Here is a 25,794-nt window from a genome sequence, read left to right as displayed (position 1 = left end):
TGCAGACTTGGAAAGCAAACTGGTATCTATTTGCGTGTTCTAAAGCAGTTTTTCCTAAACTTAAGGATGCATATGTGTCACCTGAAGATCTTAAGAAACTTCTCTGATTCAGTAGGTCTGAGGACAGGCCTGGGACTCCCCATCTCTAATGAGCCTCCAGGTGATAGGATACCACTAGGAAAAGACCACACTGGAGTCTGGAGTCAAAGAACCCCAAGCCGGGGCATTTACAGATCCAAATACAAACCTCTGTCCTCTTCTCACAAGCTGTGTGACCTTCAACAACTAGTCTGGCTTCTTTGACTTTGATGTCCTCATCTAGGAAAAGGGGATGACTTACATAAATAAGGCTGTTCAGTGGAATTGGCAAGATGCAAGGAGACCGTGGGGAAATGTGTTCTGCAGTTGATTGAGAACTCCAAATTCATTAGATGATATTACCATCAATATAGGAATGATGATGATGATGATTAAGGACCACTAACCAAATGTTAGCAGGGACTGAACACTGGGATAAGGTTGCAAATGATAAGTGGTTCTGTTAAGGACCAGGGTGACTACTAACTTGTCATTAGGACCTAGCTGGGCAGCCAGCAGCCTGAGGTCAGTCATGCAATCAAACCTGGCCTCAGAAGGGCTGTCCTGGCAGGTCTCACCTGGGACTTGCTGGATTTGGAACTGTCCCTGCGGTCGACAGCATGGTGTGTGAGCCCTTAACTGCAGGAATCCCAGACATCCAGTGTTTCACTGTCCAGCCGGTCTTGGATGAACACCCAAGATTCAAGAATAAGCCAGTGCCTGACCAGATAATAAAGTAAGACCCAAGTTCCCTGGAAGGAGGGATGGGGAAGAAAATGCCATGGGGCTGCCAAGCCAAGCGAGTAGCAGGATAGGCCCTGGTGCCCTTCCAGTTCTTTCTCTGGGTTAGCCAGAGAAAGATTCTTTCCTCTTGGGGAAAGAATCACCTGCCCCCCCATTAGCCATCTGGACTCTGCCCTTGAAAAGGCTGAAGCCAGAGATGGGAGGAAAAAGGCACAGCAAATCCTCAGGAAGCAGCAATGACATACACTGAGCTGGAGATGACAGAGCGGTTCCAAGGAGTCCCTAGCCAGACTGTGGGGTGGGCAGGTGACAGACAGGGTGGGGACAGAGGGACAGTGCTCATCCTGAGCACGTTCTTCCAACGGGACATCTTCTCAGCATTTGTCGAGGTTGTGTAGTGACAGCGGGTGTGGTCTGACTAGGATAAAGGGGCATTAGAGGAAGCAGCTTGAAGGCGGGTCTTCGTCTTGTTCAGAACCACATCACAAGGTCAGGGATGAGGCCATGAGGCAGGAGGTCTGTGGGGCACCCCTCTGAGCTGCCCAGTTTACCCGCCTCAGACCCAGGTTCCCAGTATAGCTTGCAGAGGACAGTGGGAAGCAGGAGGACTTTGTGAGAAGAAGGGCCAATCCCTTCAGGGAGAGGCAGCCTGCCCCAGCAGCCTCACCCCAGTGCAGGAAGCTGAGGAGGTCTAGCTCAACTGGGGTCTGAGCCTCCCCTCACCCTTCAGCCAGATGCTGTGAGCAAGGATAGCAACTATATGGCTAGCACCATGCCCTGCGGGCCCTAGTGTGAGAGTCTCCCTAGAGATCCAGGAAGAGTGGCTGGAGCGCTGCTTGGGACACCTAAGGAAATCCTTTAAAAGATACTCCTGGGACATGAGGCTAGGACCTTAGGCATATCTAGGTCCTTCGTTGAGGTCACAGGTGTGCATTAATGCTAGAATTCCAACCTCTTGGGTACCCTAAGGCGTATTATGTTCTCATAGAACATAAGACTAGTCTAGTGGGTCTAGCTTCTAAATCATTTTGCAAGGAGCACCTGATTTTAAATGCTACAACAAGGGTATGGCCAGACCTGAAGTTTGCTGTAATGAGCCTCCCCGGACAGCACCAGGTCAGCCCAGGTTCAGTGTCAGCAGCCTGGCATGCTACCAGGAGCCTCTGCCTCTTCCTACCTTGCAGCTTTTATAAATCCAACTATGTGCAAAAGTTCCACTACTCCCGGCCTGTGCGCAAAGGGACCGTCGACCCTGAGAATGAATTTGCCGTGAGTATCTCCCCTCCCCTTCAGCAGCCTTGATCATTCCCCCCAGGGTGACCTTTACCAACCAGAGCAGGCACCTGCCAATGTCAGAATGGGAGGGCATTTCATCCAAAGCAGTAAGAAATAAAACTAACAACTATTGATATGGTGACACCCATTCTCCAGTCTTTTACATTGGGTTTGTTTTCATTTCTTGAAACGAAGTTTCAAGTCTAGGCCTCGTGTGAGATGCACTTCTCAACCACAGGGCATTCAGGCATTTGCAGAATGTAGGATCCCTCAGGCTAAGCAAGGGTGTTGATGAAGTCAAACCTTCCAAGAAATAGTAATAAGAAGCCACAGCGATTTCACTCCCTAGTATCTCCTGTGTGCTTCCCAGCTAGGATCTGTCTTTTGTTCCCATGGCATGAGGAGGGGGCTCTAAGTTTCCCTCAGCTCTTTGCCTAAGACTGTGATTCTGCCTATTTTGGGGATCACTGGTCCTTTAAGAATGTAGCACTGTGAACCCTCCCTGAGAAAATACAGGTCGATGCATTCAGTACTGCTTAAAAATCCTGACAATTCAGAGACCCAGAAAAGGTTTACTAAGCCTAAATCCAGGGGCAACTTTAACTCCACATTGGGAAAGAATTTTTAAGGGTAATGTGGGAGTAGGTTTCTGAGTCCTGCAACATTCATCTGGTCTCTAGGCAGATGAGAGGTTTGGGGGCCTGGCTGGGTTCTTGCCAAACTTCTCTGATGGCTGGTTTTCATGAACTGTGTTGCTTTCCTGTCCTTGATGCCCCCTACCTATGGGACAGTCGATGTGGATCGAGAGAACCTCCTTCATAACTGCCTACAAGCTTCCGGGGATCCTGCGCTGGTTTGAGGTGGTTCATATGTCCCAGGTGAGTCTCGGGGCCTTCCGGGAATAGCCAATCTCAGGAGCCCCTTTAACTATAAGAAGGTGACAAGTTTTTGTTCAAAGCCTAGAATTCCAATGCAGGATGGGACCTGTGGTATCATCCAGATCACCTGCTTTCAGATTTCTCGCTTAAGCGTCATACCAGTTCCCCCCCCCACCCCCACAAATGAAACTTACACGGAACCTGATAATTAAGCTGATGAATGGGAGCGTCTGTGATTGGGTGCAGCGGGGAGGCGGGGGGCCTGGAACACCATCACTCAGTCATACCCTCATTTCTTCCTCTCTCAGCAGCACCTCGGGGATCCTCGGCAGAACCCCACTGTGAACCCATTTTATAGTTGGATAAACTGAGGCTCAGAGAGAGGAAATCCCACAGAGCCAAAGCTCTGGCTAGACTGCAATTGTTTGAACTCCCGGTGGGGAGAGAGCATGCTTTTTTCCTTCTCAACGCACTTCAGGGCCTCCATGTCTTTAAACAGTTAAGGATCTTGCAGGTCCCAGGATACAAAAGATATGGCCAGGGTGGTCGTGAGGAAATTTGAAATGTGGGGACACATTCAGGGTGTCGTTCGTTTATTCACTTAATATTTAATGAGTACCCAACCCATGTCGAGCACCTAGAGATTTTCCAGTGGAGCTTACATTCTAGCAGGGATGACATACTGAAAAGCCGAAATAAGTAGAATAATGTCATGGTGATAACCAGGATGCGGAACAATAAAAGAAAGGTGCCGGCGGAGTGCTGCTGTGTTAAATGGGGTGGCCAGAGAAGGCCTGGTGGAAGGGAGGGTGTGGTCCACGCAGATATTACAGACCAGGACATTTTAGCAGTGGGACCAACAAGGGCGCAGGCCCTGGGGACAGAACATGCTTGTGTCTGATTCAGGGCAAGTGAGGCTGAGTAGTTGGAGCCTGACACCAGATCCTGTAGGACCTCGTTGGCCACCATAAGGACTTTAGCTTTTCCACTGAGTGACCTGGAGCCTTGGGCAGAGAAGGGACAAGTTCTGGCTGACATTGTCAAGTTACTGTAGTATCAGCTTGAGACCATCCCACTCTAGCCACTACTGTCCCCCAGCGGCTTGATGGCTCTCCGATCTCCTTTTCACAGGCTGGGCCTAGACCTTAGGGAAAATATCATAACGACGACGCCATCAGCAAACTCTTATCAAGCATGTGCTAAACTGCTCACAGGCATGATCTCATGTAAGCCCCTCCACAGTACGGCAAAGTAGATATTCTTATTCTCCCATTTCACAGATGAGGAATTCGATGTACTGTGTGAGTTTGTGGGTTATTTAAGCTTTCGTGAAAGAAGTGGGATTTGATTTTCACCTCCTATCTCAGACATCTGGACCAGATTCACTCTCTGCTTCCTGAAGGTATCCCCCGCCCATCCCGATGTCAGCAGCACCCTGGGAAGAAAAAACTGTTCATCTTTACTCAGGGGACACATTGGTAAATGATAAGCTTTGACAGGTGTCCCAGGCAGGGGATCAAAGGCTTTACGGCATTATCCCATCTAATCTTCAAAAAACCCTGTGACATATATGCAAGAGCATAGTAAGAACTATTCCCATTTTTGAGGCGAGGAATCAGAAACTTTCTGCTAAAATGTAGCCTCCACCCATTGGCTCTGGCTGTGTCTTATCCCTCGGTGGAACTCTCTGCTCCAGCTAGGTTGTGGACAGACTGAGGGAGTTCCCGCTGTACTCCATGTCATCCGCACTGCCCACCAACCCCTCTGGGGTGTTTCTCCTCAAAGCACCCATCACCCCCTAATGGACTACATAATTTGCCTATACGCTCATTTTTAATATCTACAATTTTAAACATAATAACATATTAGAATATAAGTTCCAGGAAGAGAGATTTTTGTCTATTTTGTTCCCTACCCTATCTCTGAGTGCAAAAATTTGTCTCTGGCACATAATTGGTGCTCAAGATTATTTAGGTAATTTAGGTAATTTAGTTGGGTTGGGTAAAGCCATCAATCAATCACTCAGTGAATCAGCAGAAACCCTTAATATCTGAGCTGGATATCTTGTTTTGTGAACTCAAGAGTGTGAAGTTAGGAAAGAGTCAACCTGTTGTTTTGCTTCATTTATGTGGATGCCTTCCGAGAGAAGGGGTTTGGGAAACATCCAAAAAGTTGATCGGAGTGAACTACCTCTAATAGCCACCCTCAGTTGAGTTACCAAGAACTTGAGGATGTCTCAGACATAAAAATTTCATGCCTGCAGAGTGAGTTCATTTCTAAAAATCTGTTTCTATCTTATATGAATTGGTATCTTGTTTTTGGTTGTTTCTTGCATGAATTGTCATGACTCGATAGAATTCCAATGTCAGTTCTGTGAATTGAGGGTTCTTTCCTTGTTCATGGCCCTGGGAACATGCAGTCTTTACGAGGGGCGCGGAGACCCCCTTCCAGCTGGAATGTTAACAAGCTGTATTTGTCCAACAAACACTGTATATCTCTGAGCCTTAGCTTTCATTACCTGTAAGACAGAGATTGAAAAACTATGGAATTTCAGAGCTGAAAGGCACTGTAGAGGTCATTTAGTCCAAGAGACTATAAAATCAAAAACCTTCCTAACCCAGGAAGATACTATAAATATGTGAAATCGTCACATTAAGACAGCAGGGTGTGGCCTAAGCTGTGGCAAGCTCCCTCTGGTTGAACTACGTCTTTAAAACAGGAGAACTTGTGTCTGGGCTAAATGAGAGGCCCAGTTTGGCCTACGGGTCTCCAGTGTGCAAACCCACATCTGGTTCTTGTCTAGTCCCGTTACTGGCTTATAAAGACTCTGAAGCCCAGAGTGGGACCTGAACTGTTCAAGTGATCAGGTAGGAGTAAACTGTAATAATAACTTAGCCTGTTTTGTGTGGTTCATGGGATTTGTAAGAAGATTTAGGAGGGTGATAGGAGGGAAACACCTGGGCCGCCTGGGTGGCTCAGTTGGTTAAGCGACTGCCTTCAGCTCAGGTCATGATCCCAGGGTCCTGGGATGGAGCCCTGCATCGGGCTCCCTGCTTGGCATGAAGCCTGCTTCTCCCTCTCCCACTCGCCTGCTTGTGTTCCATCTCTCGCTGTGTCTCCCTCTGTCAAATAAATAAATAAAATCTTAAAAAAAAAAAAAGAGGGAAAAAGAGGGACACGCCCTTGAAGACTATGAAATGCCACTTGATTGCAAGGGATTACCATCACTTCATCTTTCCGCCAGCATTTCTCCCCCTTAAAAATGTTCCCAAAGGATTTGCTCCCTCATAATTTAGTTTCCCCTCACAGCGCCTTGGGCAAGCATTATATACTTGTACTGCTTAAAAAGAAACTGAGCTTCAGGTTAGAAAAGGGGCCGGAGACCCGAGGACTTGACTAAGTCCTAACAACCAGTAATAAGGCAAGTTTGGTAGCAGAGTGAGCCAGCTGTGGTCAGAGAAGCTCCCTTTAAAATCAGGAACCCCTCCCCCAATTCCCTCCCAGCTCTGCTGCCATCAGTCCTGGGGCAAGGGACCCCTGCTGTCCAGGGAACAAAAGAAGAGCTCCCCGTTGTGGTGTAAACCCAGCATGGGCTGACACCTTGGAGGCAATCAGTAAACGGAGCCGATCCCATTAGCATGATGATTGCTTTTATTCCTGTTATCAGCCCCTGACATCCAGGCCTCCCACCAAATGCAGAACCCCCATAACTCTGCTGAGATCTATATGCTCAGTTGTAGGTGAAAAACCAAAAGAATTTTCATTCTCATTCTCTGTTCCTGATGGCTATAATGAGGTTAAAGACTTAGAGATTCAAAAATAGCTTCAGAAATGAGGAAAAAAGCCAATCAATAGGACTTTCCATTTTTAATAACTCTCCTTAAAGCCTGCGTGTTTCAGACATGCCAGGCCATTGTGGAAATCCAGGTGTGGTGCTGGGCTCGATCCACGTGGTGGTGATAGATTTTCCTTAGAACTAAGTCTAGACCTCGGCTTTGTAAAGTCCCTGCGGGGGTGGTCTGTGTGCTTGCCTGAAATGGGACCATGGGTTGCAGCTTGTGGCCTAAGGACTGCAGCCCCCACCATCCAGAGCAGCCTTCCCCGGAAGTTCATTTCCCTCTTTGTATATGTGCACATGTGTGTGTGAGCGTGGGTGTGTGTGCATGTTTGCGTGTGTTTGTGTGAATGCAGCAGGGGGCAGAAGGAAACAGAGGTAGAGTCTACTCCTGGGGCCTTGGTACCACAGAGAGAAGCAATCCTCAAAAGTGTCCAGAAACAAGGGGTGCGGAGGCTAGGATCTCAGAGATCTGAGGAAATGGTTCAAAGAGATGACCAAGAGCATGGCTGTAGAGGCTGGTCTGTCCTCACAATGATGGTTATAACAATTAGCAGGTGCCGACTTTTCGAGAACTCTGCTGTGAGTCGAGTGTCATATTATCTCAAACAATCTTTGCTACATACCTAGTGAGACAGGAGCTATATCATCATCATGTCACAGATGATACAGTGTAGCGTCCCTACTTCCAAGAAGTCTTCCCCAGTTACTCGACGCTTCTCTCCAGCCTCTACTGGGCCCTGCCGGCAAGACTTATCTTCTTAAGGACAACTGCTGGCCTCTGTCCTCACACCCCCAAGCATTAGTAACAGTGGCTCCCAGCCGCTCTCTGAAGTAGGTTTTCTTATCCTCTGTACTTATTTTACTAGAGTCAACCGAGGCTCAGAAGGGTTAGAAAACTTGCCCAAGGTTACACAGCTAGAAAAAAATAGCAGAGCTGAGATTTATACTCAGTTTCAATTTGTTCACTTTCAGGGTCCACAGACTCTGGCTTATGGGCTGAACCCCACTGACACCTGTTTTGGTAAATAGCTCTATTGTAACAACCAAGCTCATTCATTCACAGACTGCCTGTTTCCCCTTTCTCCCTGCAATAGCAGGTTGTGTCCTTGGCTCAGAGCCTAAAATATTTACCGTCTGGCCCTTCCACAGAAAAAGCGTGCAGACCCCTGGCTTCATTTTGTATTCCAGGTCCCATCTTTTGAAAACCACCCTGTTTTGCCAGTTCCCATTTTATGGCACTCTGTTCATATTGCTTTCTGAGAGGTGTTGGAAAGGGGTTTTGTTTGATCCTCTCAACTGTATTGAGTCCAGTTTGGAGCAGTGACCTTTTATACAACAACCAAACTTAGGACCTACTATGGGCCTGGTGATCAGATCGCCAGATGCCCACACAGATGGTAACTCACACACGGTAGCTGCACAACAGGAAGGGCTGAATTGGAGCATGTTTTGCCCAGGTAGTAAGAAGAGAGAACCCTGGGGCGCCTGGGTGGCTCAGTTGTGGCTGAGTCGTTCGGCTCAGGTCCCAGGGTTCTCGGATTGAGCCCCGCATCTGGGCTCCCTGCTCGCCAGGAAGCCTGCTTCTCCCTCTCCCACTCCCTGTGCTTGTGTTCCCTCTGTCTCTGTGCCTCTCTGTCAAATAAAGAAATAAAAATCTAAAAAGGAAGAAGGAAGGAAGGAAGGAAGGAAGGAAGGAAGGAAGGAAGGAAGGCAGGCAGGCAGGCAGGCAGGCAGGCAGGCAGGCATGCAGGAAGGCATGCAGGAAGGAAGGAAAGAAATAGTATTTCCTTGGAGCATACCTGGCCTCTGAAACCCCAGCAAGTGCCTGAGATTTCCTGCCTCTTCCTCCCCAGGGAAATGCCTTTCTCAGTAAGCAGAAAGTTAGCCCACCTTTCCCCAGACAGGAGACAGCCCCTAGAGCTCACTGATTATAACAAGAGCCTGTTACAGCCCCTTGGGGGTACATTGCCTCATTTGAATTCCAACCCCAGATGAAATCAATACCAATAATAATATCTTTTTAAAGCAACCTGCTAAGGCCCTTTCTTCCTGATGATCTCGTTTTCAACAGACCACAATTAGCCCTCTGGAGAATGCCATCGAAACCATGTCCACAGCCAACGAGAAGATTCTGATGATGATCAACCAGTACCAGAGTGATGAAAGCCTCCCCATTAACCCGCTCTCCATGCTCCTGAACGGGATCGTGGACCCCGCTGTCATGGGAGGGTTCGCCAAGTATGAGAAGGTGAGGGCTTCCACACACCAGCCACTCTACCACCACCACCACCGAGGCCACAGAGCAGTGGCAGGAGGACCCAAGGGGCAGATATAACTGAAGGTCACTGTCTTACTATGGCTGTGTGTCCCCCGAAGGGACACTTCAGCTTGGTGGGACCTCAAACACCTTCCCTCTCTCAGTGCCCCATTCTGCTGAGGCAGGAAGGAGGAGGGGTCACCAGGATCCCCTATTCCACTGGCCACACCCCCGCACCTCCCTTGGGGAAAGGCTCTGGATCAGGGCCAGATTACAGAAGCACAGGAGCCACACATCAAAGCACACACCACCTGTGTGACCCCGTATCTTCCACAGTTGATCGAGATGATCTCTACAAATGGAAAGAAATGAAACCCAGATTATGTGAACATATAGAAAGGCTAGGAGATCAACTCCAAAATGGGAGTTATAATCTAGGCATCCGAGTCGTAAAGTCTCTCCAGAGATGCCCACACATTTTAGCCACAGATTTTATGTTGAGCCTCCTGGTGCCTGTGGCAAAAAGAGAAAAGCCAATAGTTACATAAGTCACATTTTCCGTTGGGGGAATACCAATTTCTCAGTAGAGAGACATAGCTTTTCCCAGCATTGAAGTAGAATAAAGAGGCTTTATCTGGCTTTTACCTAGTCCATACATTAATGGCACAGAGGGGAAAAAGGACTCTTCATTCTAATACATCTCATAATGGATTCCCCATTTATCTTTTCTATGTCCCCCGCTGATGTAAGACTAAGAATACAATGCAGTGGTATAATTTAGGGACAGTCATTTCAGTCACTCAAGCAGCCCTTCTAGCTGCTCTTGGATATCCCGTTAGTCATCATCAGTAAGGCTTTGTTCAGCCTTGAGGAGTGATAACACAAATCTGTGTATGGGCATACACACCGAGGACCTAAGTCCAGAAAGAGCTAGCAGCTGCCTGGGGCACACACAGTAAGGGAGGTGGTCAGGGGAGCGGGAGAATCCCTGGGGGGATGCCTTCCTGAGTTCTTTTCCCTGGAGCAATGCTCAAAAACTTGAAGGAGCATCAGAATCCCATGCAGGGCTTCTTCCTCCACTCCCCCCTCCCCCAAGAGGTTCTGATTCAGTAGGTCTGGGTGGCATCCAAGAATTCACATGTCTGACAAATTCCCAAGTGTTGCTGATGCTTCTGCTCCAGGGAGACTTGGAGAACAGCTTCACTGGGATTTGTGGCCCTTGTCCAGTGGGTTCTGATCTGAGCCTCCAGGAAGAAGAAACAAAGTCCATGCCTACAGGGCCCTGCCCCATTCAAAAACACGTGACCTCATGCCCCCTCCAACGGTGTCCTTTCCCAGTAACAGAGAGGTTGCTTGTGGGGTCCACGCCACGTGAACAGGAAACCCCAAATTCCTGCCTGTCCTCCCCAGGCCTTTTTTACAGAGGAGTACACAAGGGATCACCCAGAGGACCAGGAAAAACTGAGCCGCCTCAAGGACCTGATCGCGTGGCAGGTAAAGCATAGCTGGACTGGGGCTGGGTCACCCCGTCTCTGTCCTGTCCTCTCCCTGCTCCCTTCCCCTCTGCCGGCTAGTCTCAGGCTGGCATGGCCTCATTTAACCTCTTGTCCGGTCCCTTGACTTTCCACCCTTCTTCTGAATCCATATCTCCCATGGGCAGGCCTGCCCTGGAGCTGGGATTGGGGGCCCTGCACCCTGGGGTGCCTCACAGGTGCTGGGCAGCTGTGCTCTGCTGCATGTTTCTAAGATGGCCTTATCGAATGCATGTGGAATTCAGAGAGGTGACTTTCCCCAGTGGGACTGAAACAAAAGCCAGGCCCCCTGCCTGGCACACGCCAATCAGGTAACTGAAGATTTGGCCCCCACCCCCACCTCCTAAAGCTGGCCCAGTTTGTTGCAGATAAGGCTCGGATGAATTATCAGGTTTGGAAAATACCTGAGGCCTTCATTTGGTGGGTTTTTGGTCAAAGAGCCTGCATTCTGCACCCCCAGAAGTCAAGCTAGAAAACTTGGAAGGCTCTGTCCTTCCTACCACCCTGCTTGTCTTCATCTCTCCTCTACCCCTTCTCTCCCTGCACCCCGTCTCCTCCCTCCAAGCTCTCCTTTAGTCTCTGTCTTCCTGTGCATCTGTCCCTTCCTCCTTCTCTCTCACACCTTCCTTGCTTCTACCCCTCCTCTCTCTTTTGCCTCCCTCTGCCCCTCACATCCTACTCTCTCCACTTCCCTCCTTCTCCCTGCCTTTCTCTGGGTCCCTCTCCTGTGTTTTCTCTCCCTCCTTCTCTTTCCCTTTATTTATCTCTCCCCCTCTCTCCTACTCCCCAGAGAAGAAACAGTCCACCAGGTCTCCCCACCCCCAGAAGCCTTCAAAGGATAAAACTCCCTGTCCTTGGTCCTTGAACATGAACCTGCTCTGCAGGGACCACTCAGCTCCCAGAATGCCAGGTGGGCTCCAGAGGGCAGGAGCTGGAGGGAGGCATGGAGCAGGGGGCCACAGTTTGCAGCTGCCTGTCCTCCCTCCCTCCCTCCCTTCCTTCTTGCCAGTCACCATGCAAAGAAAAGCAAGCTATTGTGGTAGGGAGTTTTTGTTACTCTAGGGAAATCAGGGAATGAGAAGCATTGGGTGCAGCCTCTTTTCTTAAAATAAGGATTCCTAATTCAGGTCCTTCTCTGCCTCTGCCAATTTATGCAAAACAAGGCTTTAAAAATGAAACAGCAAGTGCTGCACAGACACGGTTTCCTGAGAGCATTGTGTGTGTCTGGAATTTTCTCTCCCTTCTTACCTTGTGCCACCTGTGAAACACAAACTTCCCCAAGATCCCCAGCTTCCGGAGGTCATCATGCCCTTTAATACTCAAAGAATGATAGTCCCCCTCACCACCCCCAACCTGGCAATCAGGAAGGCCTGGCTTTGACTGGGTTATTTCTGGGATGCCCCAGGGAGGGCTAGCACACCGCACACATTTGTTTGGTTGTTGGGTGTCAATTCTCAATCAGTATCACTGCCCTGGGCCTCTCCACCCGGTCTTATCACCTGGTAATTCATCTTCCATGTTGTGTCCACCACACCCAAAGCAGGAACCTCAGCCTCACAGCATAGCTAGTGCCAGGCTGTACCTTCTTAAAGAATTCTATCAGAGTCTTGGAGCTAATGGAGGGACATTAAAAAGAAGGGAGACTTTGGAAGTGTCTATTAGCTGTTACAGCTTTTAAGAGCAATTAACTTGCCTTCTTCAGACAGCGGCCTCTAGTGGCCACTTTCTCCATAACACATTCCTTACCTCTTCCACCCCGCCCCCAACAAGCCACCATGTTACAGAAGCCCACTCCTGACCTGGTAGCCAACCCCTCCCCAGCAAGGGGGCCGTGTTCCTCCCACTCAGAGTCCAGACCCCCTAACCATGGGCACTTAACACTCAGAAGATGGTACCCTGCCATGGTGAAGGCAGCCTTGTAACAATATTACATACAGCGAATTAGCTCTTCCTGGTCCTTCTGTCCATTCATTCTTATACCTTGTATTTATTGAGATCCTACTATGTGCCCAGCAACAGAAATAGTGCTGGACAAAATTAGGCCTGTTCCCTGACCTCTTAGAGCTTAATTCTAAATTGGATCTTAGTTTCACAAAGCCAGATACACTTTGGATTTTTCTCAAAGCCCGAGAACTTTGGATTTCAAAGGGGAATCTCTTGTGCCTAGTCTAGTAATACAACAAAAGCCAAAGCTTTCCAAGTACTTTTTTGTGTTCAAGATTGCACAGATCTCAAGATTGATTGCTTCTTAATTTTTTTCTTGTAAAGATTTTTCTCTATATTTATCAGCATGGACAGATGTCTACAGTGAATTCATCTTTTAAACATGCTGTGAGATATTACATACAGAAAAGTACACATAGCAAAAATAGGCAGCATGTTGATTTATCACAAAGTGTACACCCATATGACCACCTACTGGATGAAGCAGAGCCCAGAAGCCCGCTTGTGTCTAAAGCCTCGCTTGTAGTCATTGTTAGTTTTCCCCAAGACTGACCACAGTCCCGCTTTCACAGTAATCATTTCCTAGCTCCTTTAAAAATAATTTTTAGGGGCACCTGGGTGGCTCAGTGGGTTAAAGCCTCTGCCTTCGGCTCAGGTCATGATCCCAGGGTCCTGGTATGGAGCCTCGTGTTGGGTTTTCTGCTCAGTGGGGAGTCTGCTTCCCCCTCTCTCTCTGCCTGCCTCTCTGCCTGTCAAATAAATAAATAAAATCTTAAAAAAAATTAAAAATAAAAAAAGTTTTTGACCACTCAAGCACTCACTCCTAAACACCAGAGTTTACTTTTGCTTATTTTTGGCCTGTAATACAAATGAGGCCATGCAGTATACATGCTTCGGGTCTAACGTATTTGCTCAATGCTATGTTTGTAAAATTCACTCATCTTGTACATAGCCATCATTCTTCCATTTTCACTGATGTATAATATGGTCTGTACAGCTGGATTGTGTGATGCTACCAAAACATATTTATTTCTTTTTCAACTGATGGAGATTTAGGTTGATTGTAGTTTGGGGCTATTACAAGGAATGCTGCTCCAAACGTCTTTATAGATGTCTTTGGGGCACACATATGCATAAATTCTGACGGGTGTGTACCTAGGCACGGAGTTGGTTATAGTATGGAGTATCTAGCTCTGGTAGATACCGCCAAACTTCAATCAGCACAGTTTAGTTTGGCCTGGTCTTGAATTTCATGTAATTGGTATTATACGCATGTATTACTGTACAGTATGGACTACTGTGTGTCTGGCTTCTTTTGGTCAACACAATGCCTTTGAGATTCAACCAGGTTGTCGCATATGTAAGAGGTCTATGGTTTTTTTTTTTAATTTCCCTCATCCATTCCATGAATGTACGACATACCGATAACATAACAATTTATTTATCCATTCCCTTGTTGGTGGACATTTGGGCTGCTCTCAGGTTTTGTGTAGTATGAATACAGTTGCAATGAACATTCTTGTTTATGTCTTTTGGTGAACATAACCACTCACTTCCCTCAGTATGTGTCTAGTACTGGGATTTCCAGGTCAGGCAGCTTTGGCCCTACTGGATGTGAAGAAATAGTTTTCCAAAGAATCAGCTTTGGCTTCCTCAATCCTCTCTGCTGTAAGTTGTTTCCTTTGTTATCCACACCTACTCTCACCTTTATTATGTCCTTCCTTTCACTCTTGTTGGATTTAATTTGCTGTTCTTTTACTAAAATTTTGAGATGGCTGCCTAGATAATTGATTTCCTGTCTTTGTTAGTGTTGTAAGCCCATTCTTCAACTATATTTATCCTATTAGTTTTTATATGTGGGATTTCTATTATTATTCCTCTTTTTTATATAAAATTTTTGTCTTATTTCATGGATGGAGGATCTTTTCTGTTTCTATATACTCATTAAACTCTTTAAAATACTGTTTTCTTAGGTGCTCTTTATCCTCCCTGTTTTTTCCAAGTTAGTTCATGTGTTCCTCCCTGCTTCCCTTCCTCCCTTTTTTTTTTTTCTTTTTTCCTTTCTGCTTTCCTTCCTCTCTGTTGGTTCTGATCTCTGTCTTTCATATTGGAACCTCCTTCAATGTTTGGTGATCTTCATAGACAGAGGCATGAAAGACCTAAGTGAAACTCTGTGTACATGGGTGGTGGCTTTCTCAGCAAGATGGCATCACTATGTGGTAACTGAGTGACCCGCAGATGTCTGTATAATGGGCCATTCCCTTTCTCCAGCCACACACCTCTCAAACATAGGAAAGATAATCCCGGCAACGATGCTGCTGGAATCTGGGACCTGAGGGGTGGAGGGCTTCCATCGGTAGGCAGATTTCCCTTTCAACCCCCATTTCCAATCTGGCTCCTCATCCCTGCCCCCATTGTGCCTGGGGCCTTCAAGCCCAGTGCTCCTTGTTCTAATTATTCTAGAGGATAAGCTCCTTCTTCTAGGGGAAATGGGAATATACAACCCTTGGCCACAAGGTGAAGTAGCACAGACCTGGAGCTCTCACTGCTCCTGGCACAGAATTTCAACTTATCCCTCTGTGTTCAGCTCCTCAAGTCACCCCCTTTTCTGGGTACCTGCTGCCTCCCATCGCTAAGGCCCTCATGAGTTCCTAGAGGCAGATTGGCCTCTTCTTATCACTAACTCCCTCCTCTGCTCCGGGAGGTCACTTGCCGTCCTTCATCCACTGGACATGGTGAAAGTCAGATAAGATTTCAGTTTCTCATTCACCTTGTGCCTTTAGAGCTATCTCCCAGAGAAGGAGCCAGTAGTGTCCTTTAGGAAATGTTTATTTTCTTTTCCTCAAAATCTATATTCTTCGTACCCCTAGTTATGTCCCACTGGGGCCACACTGTCAGCGTTCCTTCTAGCGGGGCCACTGTGGCTCGGCTATTCTTGCTTCTTGCCACCATTGAGGCAGAAGCCCACTGACTTCCTTTGTTGATGAGTGAGTTTAACTCCCTCACATCCGTCACCTCATCCTCCCCCATCTTCCCAAGGATTTTACATCACTTTGAAAATTCCTTATTGGCTAGTACCTTAGTGTATTAACACTTCCCTATCTTTTTCAGCAGCCACATAAGGTATCCCCAGACCTCCCATGTTATAAGATGAAGCTGAGTCCCTCCTCCTTTTCCTTGCATCCCTTCTTTCCTTTTATCCGCTAGCTTCTGACATTCATCCATCCTTTCGCTTTGCATTGCCCAGAGCTTCTTGGGCAAACTTTATGTGAGCGTCACCGAGCTTCCTCCCCATTCGCCCCACAGTCTGCCCCTCAGTAGACTTTCCTAAACATACAGCCTCTAGGGCAGGTCTGACCCTCCTAGGTGGCAAGGGTGGCTGGAGGGGTTTCTCGCCTTCTAGAGCCAATCCCAGGGCTGCAGCTTGCCCATTCCCCAGGTCTGCCGACTCTGTGTGAAGGTCTCAGAGGCCCTGGTGCCCTCCACAAGTTCTGAGCAGCCCAATGTGACTTCAGGCATCTTCGCGGGCCAGGTCCCAGGCCACAGCCAGGAGGCCAGCATGTGGCTCATCGTCTGCGCTTTCTCTCCAGATCCCTTTCCTGGGAGCTGGGATTAAAATCCACGAGAAAAGGGTGTCAGAGAATCTGCGGCCTTTCCACGACCGGATGGAAGAATGTTTCAAGAACCTGAAAGTGAAGGTGGAGAAGGAGTATGGTGTCAGAGAAATGGTAGGCATGGTCCCCCTGGCTGGGAGGGGTGAGACTGGTGGAGTGCAGTGGTGGGGGGTGGGGGATCGGAGCTGGCAGGGACCCTGCAAAGGAACTTCCCCTGGAGGAGGAGGACCTGACCCTTCCTATAAACATGGTCCCTCATGGTCACCCCCAGACAAAGCCCAGGTACAAAGAGGGCCCTCCACACTTAGGGACTGCCGAAGCACCTGGTATGAGCCAGCCTGATCTCAGCACTTGGCGTCTACAGCTCATTAAGTCCTCACCACATGCCTGGGAAGTAGGAATGGTTTTCAACTCCTTGCATCTCTTTGGGAGGTTCGGAAGCGCTAAGTAACTTGCCAAAGGCTACACAGCAAGCAAGTACAAGGCAGAATTTTCACCTGGCTCTGTTTGCCTCCAAAGCTAGGGCTTTGGGTCACTAATAAGCTCTGGGACATAAAGAGGCCAGTGGCCTGGTACTCACAGGGACATCTTTATCCTCCTCCCCAGGAAGCAGAATCCTAAAACATCAAGGCTGTGTGGTCCCATAGAGGCTATGTGGCTCAAGCCCCTGACTCTATAGATTAGAAAACTGAGGCCCAGAGGGGGTCCTGAGTTCCTAAAAAGAGTGTAGAGGTAAACCCAGGCCTCTTGTCTTCCAGCCCGAGTTTTTCCATGAAACGAGTCCCGCAATTCTGTTGTTAACTACTCAGAATTGGGTCAGATCTGACAGGTTAAGGGTAGAGCCCTCCATAAGACTGCATTCCCTTCAGACACTGGGGTTCCCAAGCCCCCTGCACGTCTGACCAACTGATTTCAAACTTGGGGGTTCCCTTGACCCCTTCAGGTTCACAGAATTCCACAAAACTCAAGAAAGCACTATGCTTATGATCCCAGTTTTATGGCAAAGAATACAAATTAGGACCAGCTGAACGAAGTGATGCAGAGGGTGAGGCCGGGAGGGTCCCGAACACACTGTGGACATGTGCCGAGGGCACGACCTCCCTGCCGGACCGTCCATGCTGCCACCAGGACACTCACCCTAGCCTTAGCTAGGTGTTCTTACTGGGGTTTTATTACAATGTCATGAAGAGTGACCCCTGGGCCACGTGACTGAAATCCGCCCAGCCCCTTGTCCTCCCTAGAGGTGGGACGTCTACCAGCTAAGACAGAGCCTGACCCGGGAAACGAACAGTTGGTCCCTCGGCCTGGCCTCCAGCCCAAGTCTTCTCATGAGTATCATGGGACCCCCGAGAAGAATGAAGGGGACATCACAAGGATTAAGAGATCAGCTCCCAGAAACAAGGAATAAAGGCCAGCCCAGTTCTTTCCTAAAACAACCACCCCCTGGCTTCAGCCCGCCAGGAGTTTTGTGCAGTGCCCTGCCCTGCCCGGCAGCTCCGCCCTGCTCAGCTGGAGGAGGTGGGGGAAGGCTGCGGCCACAGGAGTGCCCCCTCCAGCCCAGAGTGGGCTGCTCACCACCCTGCTCTCCTCGCCTGCAGCCCGACTTTGAGGACAGGCGTGTGGGCCGCCCACGGTCCATGCTGCGCTCCTATAGGCAGATGTCCATCATCTCTATGGCTTCCATGAACTCTGACTGCAGCACCCCCAGCAGGACCACCTCTGAGAGGTCAGTGCCTGCCCCAGGAGCCCCCAGCACTGCTGACCCCCCCGCCCCCGCCCCTGGGCTCCCAGCAAAGCCTTGCTGCTTCTCCTTCTGCCCCAGAGGCCACCTGTCTACCACTTCCCCACCCTCCTGCTTACGAGACTTTCCCTAGCTGGTGCCTCACTAAAACGCCCACAGGCACACTGTGATGCTGCTGTCCTTAGTGCCACTGAGAGGGGGTCACTGGAGGCCCAAGCCCAAGGCAGCTTTTCCTGAGGCTCTGGCAGGACTTGGCCATAGCTGGTGTCCTCCCAGCCTGGCCATCTCTGGGCCAGAGCTCTTCCCCAGCCTGTTCAGTCTCGCCTCTCCTCATCTCTGCGGGGGTGCCGCCCCCAATACCCCCCTGCAGAGCTGTCCCTCCTGCACCCCCCCTTCCCTCTGCAGGGGATGAAACTGCTTCCTCACCCCACGAAAAGCCTCTCTCCTACTGCCGCCCTGCGGTCTTCTGCTCCACCTGGCCCAACTCCACTCCTCCAAGGACGTGGTCACGTGAGCTGAGGACTCTCTGGCCTCACCTCCAGGCTGCCCGCAAGGTCCTGCACTTACTGCACTTACTGGAAGGAGAGAATGGCTCAGGGAGGCTCAGTGATTTGCCCCAGGCCTTCAGTAAAAGGGACGGCGCTGGACTTGAATCCAGAGCCGCAGCCTAGCCATGTCTCTCTTCACCACAAGTCTTTCTTGCTTAGGCTCCCCTCCCCCAATTTCATTTTACTCGGTAGTTTGAATGTTTGCAAATTAAGCGAGCGGCTACCCAAACTCTGCCAGGTTAGCGGATCTGCCACTGACCCCTGTAGGGACAACTCAGCCAGCCTGGGTCCCTGCGAGGCTGTCCCCTTGAAGCTCTAACTGCAGTTCCTACTGCCACCCCTTGTGCCCTTCAGCTTTGACCTGGAATTAGCAACTCCGAAGACTCCAAAAGCAGAGCCGGTGGAAATGATCTCCGCTGGGAGCACTCTGCCTGAAGTCAAGCTGCGGCGGTCCAAGAAGAGGGCCAAGAGGAGCAGCGTGGTGTTTGCGGATGAGAAGGCTGCAGCCGAGTCGGACCTGAAGCGGGTGAGCAGCCCCAGCAGGCTGCCTCTAACAGCTTTAGTGCATCTCTGCTGCTCACATGCTATCCAGGGTCCCCAGACAAGGTCCCATTAAAGCCTGGCGCTTGCAGAGAGGCAGGTGATGCAGAGGGAGTGTCTGAGCAACAGGGAGGCAAAGCGCTGCAGGTGTCCACCCAGTCTGATGGGTGGTGGAGCCGGGATTTGAATCCCGGCTGTTAGACTCCAGCCTGTGCATGCCTTTCCCACCATGCAGCAAATGGGAGAAGCTGCTTGGGGCACCCAGACAGAGGGAGGCAGCGCACCCAGTGCTGAACTGCTGTTTCTACAACTCCGCCCCGTGTCCCTCACCCAAGGACCATTCCAACCTCTGACATCTCAGACCCTGCTGGGCTCCTCCAGTGAATCAGGAACCCAGCTACAGATGCAGAGATGGACTCTCACTGCCCTGACCTTGAGAGACTTTGTCCTATAACTAATAACTATTTAATAGTGAAACTTGGAGTCATTGGGCTCAAATTTTATTTTCCTTTGAAAGAGAAGTTTGTTGAAGGCATTCTTAGAGGCTAGGAAGGGGAGAGGGATTAACTGTACTGGCAAGGGAGGGGTGTCAGATGAAAGGGCAAGGGTCCTGCTAAGATGCCTTCCAGTAAAGAAAAAATCCTGCACACACTTCCCAGTAGACCTCGGAGGCTACTCTTGCCAGGGCACAAAAGTGGAAATAAATCCTCCATGTTTTACAACTCTAGGGGGTATCATTCACATGATTGTCTAAAATGAATGTCTCCCAACCCCTAGAGTAACATAGTATGCAACCTGTGCAATTGTACATGGCAGGCTGTCATGGAATGATAGAAAACAGAATAAGTCAACTTAAAACTAGGTACACAGAAGCCTTGCCAAGCCATTATCACTGACTTTGCCAGGCCAGGAACTGCCTAATGCTAAGCCTCTGTGGTGTGTGTGTGTCTGCATGTGTGTGTATATATATGTGTGTATGGTGTATTTCTTCAGCTTTCCAGGAAGCACGAGTTCATGAGTGACACCAACCTCTCGGAGCATGCGGCCATCCCCCCCAGGGTATCCATCCTCTCTCAGATGAGTTTTGCCAGTCAGTCCATGCCCACCATCCCAGGTATGCACCCTGCCACCAGCAGCACTGGAAGGTACAGGGATAATGGGGCCACCATCCTGGGGGGTGGAGAATGAGTGGGGACTGTAGCCATATAGCAAAGGGGCTGAGCATCCTGGGGGCAAGAGGCTTTGCTCAGAGGCCCCATGTCCTCTGAGGTCTCACCACCCTGCCCCCCATTCTGTAGGGGAATATGACCAAGCCTCATATGGGCCTGGGATGGAGGCCGGTGGTCCCTCTGGTCCTTAGGAGTCACTAGGAATCCACTTGTCACACCAAGCAGCCCTGCATTCTCCGTTAGCCTGGCCTCCCCACTGGCCAGAAGCCCTCTATTTCCTATTTTGACCTGGAACCCTCTTCTGGAATTGCAGAAATTGCCACCACATCCTCTAGTTGTAGAGTGTTTGATTCATAGATGCTACCTATTTCCGCCACCACTCCTTCACTGTCCAGTGAGGAGGGCAGCAGCACACAGATGGCCATTCCCACATCACAGAGGGGGGTGCTGCAGCCCTAATGGGGACAGGCACACCCAGGATCGCTGTGTCTGGTGAGCTGCTATCTCCAGGCCGAGGATGGGGGGGGTGGGGAGAAGGACAGACCAGCAGCTCCTCTTGGAGCTCAGCAGGCAGATCTCAGCAAAGACCCCTGCCTTCTCTTGAGTGCTGACCGCCACCAGGCCTCGTGCTGAATTTTCATCTTTGATTTACACCTCAACACAAAGTAGATGATGTCGTTAGCCCCACTGTGTGGATGAGAAAACTGAGGCACTGGGAATGTCAGTCTCCTGCATGTCACCAGCTAGGAAGGGGCAAAGGCTGAGAGTAGGCCAGGCCCTCTGTCCCTGGAACCGTGCCCTTGACCCCTGCCTCATTGTACCAGGCACGATAGCCCCCGAGCTGTGGCATCTGGCCAGACACACAGTCATGTCCCTGTCATCCTCTCACACCGCCACAATACCCTTGAGGTCTGCACTGTTGTCTCTGTGTTATCAAGGTCAAAACAGTGTCAAGAGGTAGCTAATTTGTCAGGTCCACACATCTCTGAGCTGGGAGCTGTGGCTAACAGTTCTCTCCACCAGCCCCTGCCTTGGGGAAGATGAGAAAGTTCTCCTGGTGTACAAAGGTGAAGGAAGAGTGAGCTCACATCGTCTCCCCACCTTGGGGCAAAAGGCCAGCTTCCCTAAGGATATCAGGGCCCCAGCAGCCAGGCGGCCTTCCCCCAGGTCCCTATGTTTCTAGCTCAGAAGCCCCGACAAGACTTTGATTGGGCCAGGCAGCAGGCCCCTGCCCGGGGGTTGGCCAGCCGTGCCTGGGAGGACAGCTTCAACAGTCCCCTTCAAGGCAGCAGCCAGGCCTTCCGGCCCCCTGCCCGGCTCTGTGATGTGCCCTCCCTGGCTTCTGTCTCTGTGCCCCAGCCAGTCTCCTGCCTGCCTCCCCGACGTCACCCTCCTGTCCCTTGGGCACCGCCTCTCCTCCGCCCACCCCCTAACTCCCTCTCTCCACTGTCCTTGCAGCCCTCACACTCTCAGTGGCAGGCGTGCCTGGGATAGAGGACGCCAGCTCGTCTCCCCGCCTCAGCCAGACCTTCTTCCCTCTCTCAGACGGCGACAAGAAGACACTCAAAAGGAAGAAAGTAAATCAGTTCTTCAAGACGATGGTGAGGACCCAGATGGGTGGAAAGACAAGTGTGCATGGGAGGGGGATGGGAAGAAAGCAACGCAGAGAGAGGAGAAAATGGGGGTGGGGGGAAGGCAAGCATGAGTGTGCATGCACAGGCACGCACATTTGCACACTCCCTGGGAGACAGGGTCAGGCCCGCAGGGGTTGGGATGCTAGCCAGAGATGCCCCTCACTGCAGTCCTCCTCTTCAGCCCTGGTCTCTGAGCAGGACTGACCCCAGCTGGGCTGCAAGAACGTGCCAGGGAGAGACACAGGGCCCCTGGGACTTCAGGACCAGTCACCGTCCTTTGCCCAAGTTGCCCTTTGGTGTGCCTGTCAGAGCCACAGCAGCTGGCTATCTTTGGAAGCTGAAAGTGCTTTTTAATTTTCTTTTTTGGAAGAGCTTTCCTATTCAACTTATATTACAGAATCCTACTAATTAAAAGTTAGTTTCCAAGCCCTGACTTTTCATGGCCCGTCTCCTATTGTTACTTGTCGGTCTTTACTCAAGATAGAAAAAAGTCCCATGGACACTTCTGATCCTCGAGATCATACAAACCAGAACCCGGCTACTGTAATAATCCCAGGTTTACCATGAGCATGCAGAGAGTCAGGCACCATTCTGAGCACCTTCCAGACCTTGTCCAACATGACCTGCCATGACCCCAGGAGGAGCTGATAGGGCTCACAGAGTTAGGGAGTGACTGGCCCAGGTTTCCACAGTGCACGGGGCCACAGAGGCTGTGCTCAAACCGCAGTGGGGTACCCCCTCTCTGTCCAAAGTCAGGGTCATGCTATCCTGTACTCACGGGGCTTTGGGCAGGGAGCCTTGTGACTGGGATGGGGAAGCCCCGCTTCAGTGCTCATGAGAATCCCATCCTGGGTGTGTGTGTGTGTGTGTGTGTGTGTGTGTTTATTTTCTTCTCCCACAAAGCTGGCCAGCAAATCCGCTGAAGAAGGCAAGCAGATCCCTGACTTCCTGTCCTCGGACCTGTGAGCTGCTGCTGACCAGGGCTGCACAAGGGGAGCCAGCGAGAGAACTTTCCAGAGGAAAAGAGACATGGTGGGATACTGAGACCTCAAAGTGGGGCACCTCCTTCCAGTTGCTCTCCCTAAGAGGAACAAGGGCTGATCTGCCACCCCGCCCCCCGCCCCTGGGATCCAAGCAGCCGGTGAGGATGCCCCTGCCCGGATTCGGGGCTGTGTGCACGAGGAGCCAGCAAGAACATTCTCTCCCACCATGCTCTCCCCAACATCCTAGGCGCATCTTTTTATAACCCGGTTTCTTAGGTATCAGGAGCTGTATTTTTGTTTCATTTTTTTAAGTCCTAGCACCTAATAGAACAGCCTCTTAAATATTCTTTTATTTTATTTTTGGTTAATAGTTTGTACTTCACATTTTTAAATACAACCAACCAGTCTTTTTCCCAGTTGATCTTCTCCACAGTGTTACTGTTTTCTTATTGACAATAAAAATGGGTGCACGGCTCCCGTCAGCCTTGTTGCATAATTCCATCGGCAGCACCCCTGCAGCCTGGAGAGGGCTGGAAGGCAGGCCACGCAGGGCCTGTCGTGATGTTGAGGGGCCTGGCTCCAGCCTGTCGCAGTGCCAGATTTGCCCTCCTTGTCCGTGGCCCCCCACTCCCAGGAGCCTTCTCCATGTTTCCAGTTCCTTAAGGGCCGAATGCTGGCATGTAAGGACGCCAGAAAAACCTGCTAAAATCTTCCTCAGGTGATCCTCATACTACCTTTCTCCTCTTCTGGAAAGGGATGGAAAAGCCATACAACCAAAGGCTCAAGAGTTAGGAATACAGTGGACAAGCGGTCCGGCCTTTGGATTTTGTCACCAGGTCAGAAGTGGTAGCTCTTCTTGGAGGAATCCCAGGGCTCACCTCCATAGCCCGAGGGAACTGTGCAGGGAGAGGCCTTGGCAGGGGCTAACAACTCCATCTGAAAGGTGGACTCCAGCCAGGAAAGAGTCAGTACCAGGTAGGCAACATGGCATGGCAACATGGAACTCCGAGCTAGAGTCATGTAGAGATGTGGGGTGGACACTCGCTTCTTAGAGACGGGGTCCCTAGGGGTAGTGAAAGATGAGAAAGACGGTAAGAGCTCAGACTGATTGAGCTTGACCGACCCCCAGTGCAGTGCTACAGACATTACGAGAATTAGCTTCCCATCTCAAGATTGAAGTGGTGGGTACGATTATTACCCAGATGAAGATACGGAGGCATGAAGTAACCTGAGATCATTCACTTGGTGAGGGGAAAGGCTGGGATTCAAACCTGGGCAGCCAAACGGGAAGCTTGGCTTTTAACCATGCCCCTGTATTATCTCTTGGATACCTTGGTGCCTGAGTCCCTGTAGCCTCGTCCACCCCAGTCTTTTCCTGGAGGCCTCCAGTTCCCCTTTTCGAGCCCCAGACCTGTTGCTTCTGGGCCAGCTTCCAGGTTCCTCAACAGTCCAAAAAGTCCTGTGATGGTGACGGTTGGCATTTTGTCAGTCTTGGGTTCTTTAAGGTGAGGAGACAGCTCCAGAAGGTTCGGAAGAGAACTCACTTCTCTTCTCTCTCAGAAGCCGAGAAGCCACACACCCTTGGGCATCAACATGCTTCCCTTGTAGACACGAGCCCAGTGTCCCTTCTTGTATCTGTTGATCCTGTCCTGCCCTTTTCCTCTCCAAGTGATAGGCTCAAGCTTCCCAGGCCTGCTGTTTCTCAGTCCAAACTATGAGATCCCAATGTTTAACTTTGAAATGTTTGCCCTTCCTACAACTAGTGGACAAAATCTCAACAAAGACAGAAAAATAGTCTCCCCTTCTCCCACGGCTGCAGAACAGACCTGATCCCTTGTCTTGAAATTGCCGAGGTAATTTCTTACCGAGACTTTTTACAAAACACCCAGATTCAGGCACTGTTTTTGCGTCCTGGGAAAGTCAGCTTTAACCTCTAAGAATTTCATAACTCTGTTCTCCTTGCTCAACAGTGTGTGGCCCCATGAGTTCCATTTCCTGAAAATTGTCAGACTCTGTGAGTTTTTATGAAGTCCGAAGGGGTCTTGAGCACGCCTCCTTTTCCCATAGAAGTGGAGCCAACTGTGAGCTTGGTGGATTCTTATTTAAACAGAGTGTGAGGGTCACATCTCCTTTCAGTTAAGACTGTCATCAGGCTGATGGCCCACTTGATGCTCTGTCGGGACAATTCCAGATGTTGTGGCTCCGTGCCAGTAACATCGATGTCAGCGGTAATAACCATAACAGACGACAATAATAAAACTTCCATTTACCAGACACTTACCCTCTGCGTCCTCCACTCACATCCTCATACCAGTTCCCTGAGGCTGTCAGGAGGATCCCAACCCCACTGATGTGAAAACCCAGAGCTGGGGAGTTGGCAGCGTGCCCCTGACCTCCAGCCAGTAAGGGGCACAGCCAGCTGTGTCCCCTTCTAACCTTATCACCTTATTACACACGTTCACTTTCTAGCTCTAACCTCAGCTCAACATCAGACTCCGTATGCTCCATGCCCATTTTGAAGGTCTCCCCCTCAATGCCAGTGATGGCTCCCAGGAGAAGAGGGTGGGGGCTCCATGTCCAGCACAGGTCTCCTTGTGCCCCCGGGCATTCCCCTATTATAAGCTGAGTCTGTCAAAAACTAGCCCGTGCCATCACCTTCAGAGCTCCCGGGGAGGAAGGGTAGGGTGCATGGGCTGGGACAAAGGAGCCACTTGCTGTGTCTTTTCCTTTCCTGGCGGAGGGTTCTTAGGGACCTACAGAGATCACTTCATCCAGCCCTCCCATTTTAAAGGTAAATGACTCCTACAGGCCACACAGCTATGATCAGCAGGACCCCATCTGGAATCAGCCCTGCCTGGCTCGCTGGTTTCCTTGTAGGTAATCTCCCCTCCATGGCATTCCCTCATCCTCTGTTGAGACACCCAGAGACCCCTGGCTTTCCACAGTCCCTTCCTCTGCCTTAGAGACAAAGCTGATCCTACCACCCACACTCGAGTGTGACGTGGGGCACTGCGGTTAC

The 25,794-nt window shown here is 50.2% G+C and overlaps 1 protein-coding gene across 1 annotated transcript in view; it reads left to right on the top strand.

Moving 5' to 3' along the window:
- The window catches only part of DOCK2 (dedicator of cytokinesis 2), a 407,119-nt gene extending 383,930 nt beyond the window's left edge, over positions 1-23,189 (top strand). The window contains exons 42-52 of the mRNA XM_046000057.1: positions 733-814; positions 2,007-2,091; positions 2,889-2,975; positions 8,885-9,061; positions 10,481-10,564; positions 16,137-16,274; positions 17,759-17,886; positions 18,804-18,975; positions 19,983-20,103; positions 21,617-21,759; positions 22,696-23,189. Of these exons, the coding sequence (XP_045856013.1) occupies positions 733-814; positions 2,007-2,091; positions 2,889-2,975; positions 8,885-9,061; positions 10,481-10,564; positions 16,137-16,274; positions 17,759-17,886; positions 18,804-18,975; positions 19,983-20,103; positions 21,617-21,759; positions 22,696-22,758 (1,280 nt within the window). The 3' untranslated portion in view covers positions 22,759-23,189. The remainder of the gene's footprint in view (positions 1-732; positions 815-2,006; positions 2,092-2,888; positions 2,976-8,884; positions 9,062-10,480; positions 10,565-16,136; positions 16,275-17,758; positions 17,887-18,803; positions 18,976-19,982; positions 20,104-21,616; positions 21,760-22,695) is intronic.
- The last annotated feature ends 2,605 nt before the right edge of the window (positions 23,190-25,794 follow it).

The sequence above is a fragment of the Meles meles genome, chromosome 3 (genome assembly GCF_922984935.1).
Source record: "Meles meles chromosome 3, mMelMel3.1 paternal haplotype, whole genome shotgun sequence".
In the NCBI taxonomy this organism is placed as follows: Eukaryota; Metazoa; Chordata; class Mammalia; order Carnivora; family Mustelidae; genus Meles; species Meles meles.
Note: the sequence above shows the minus strand (reverse complement) of the source record. Positions and strands in the feature narration are given on the sequence as shown.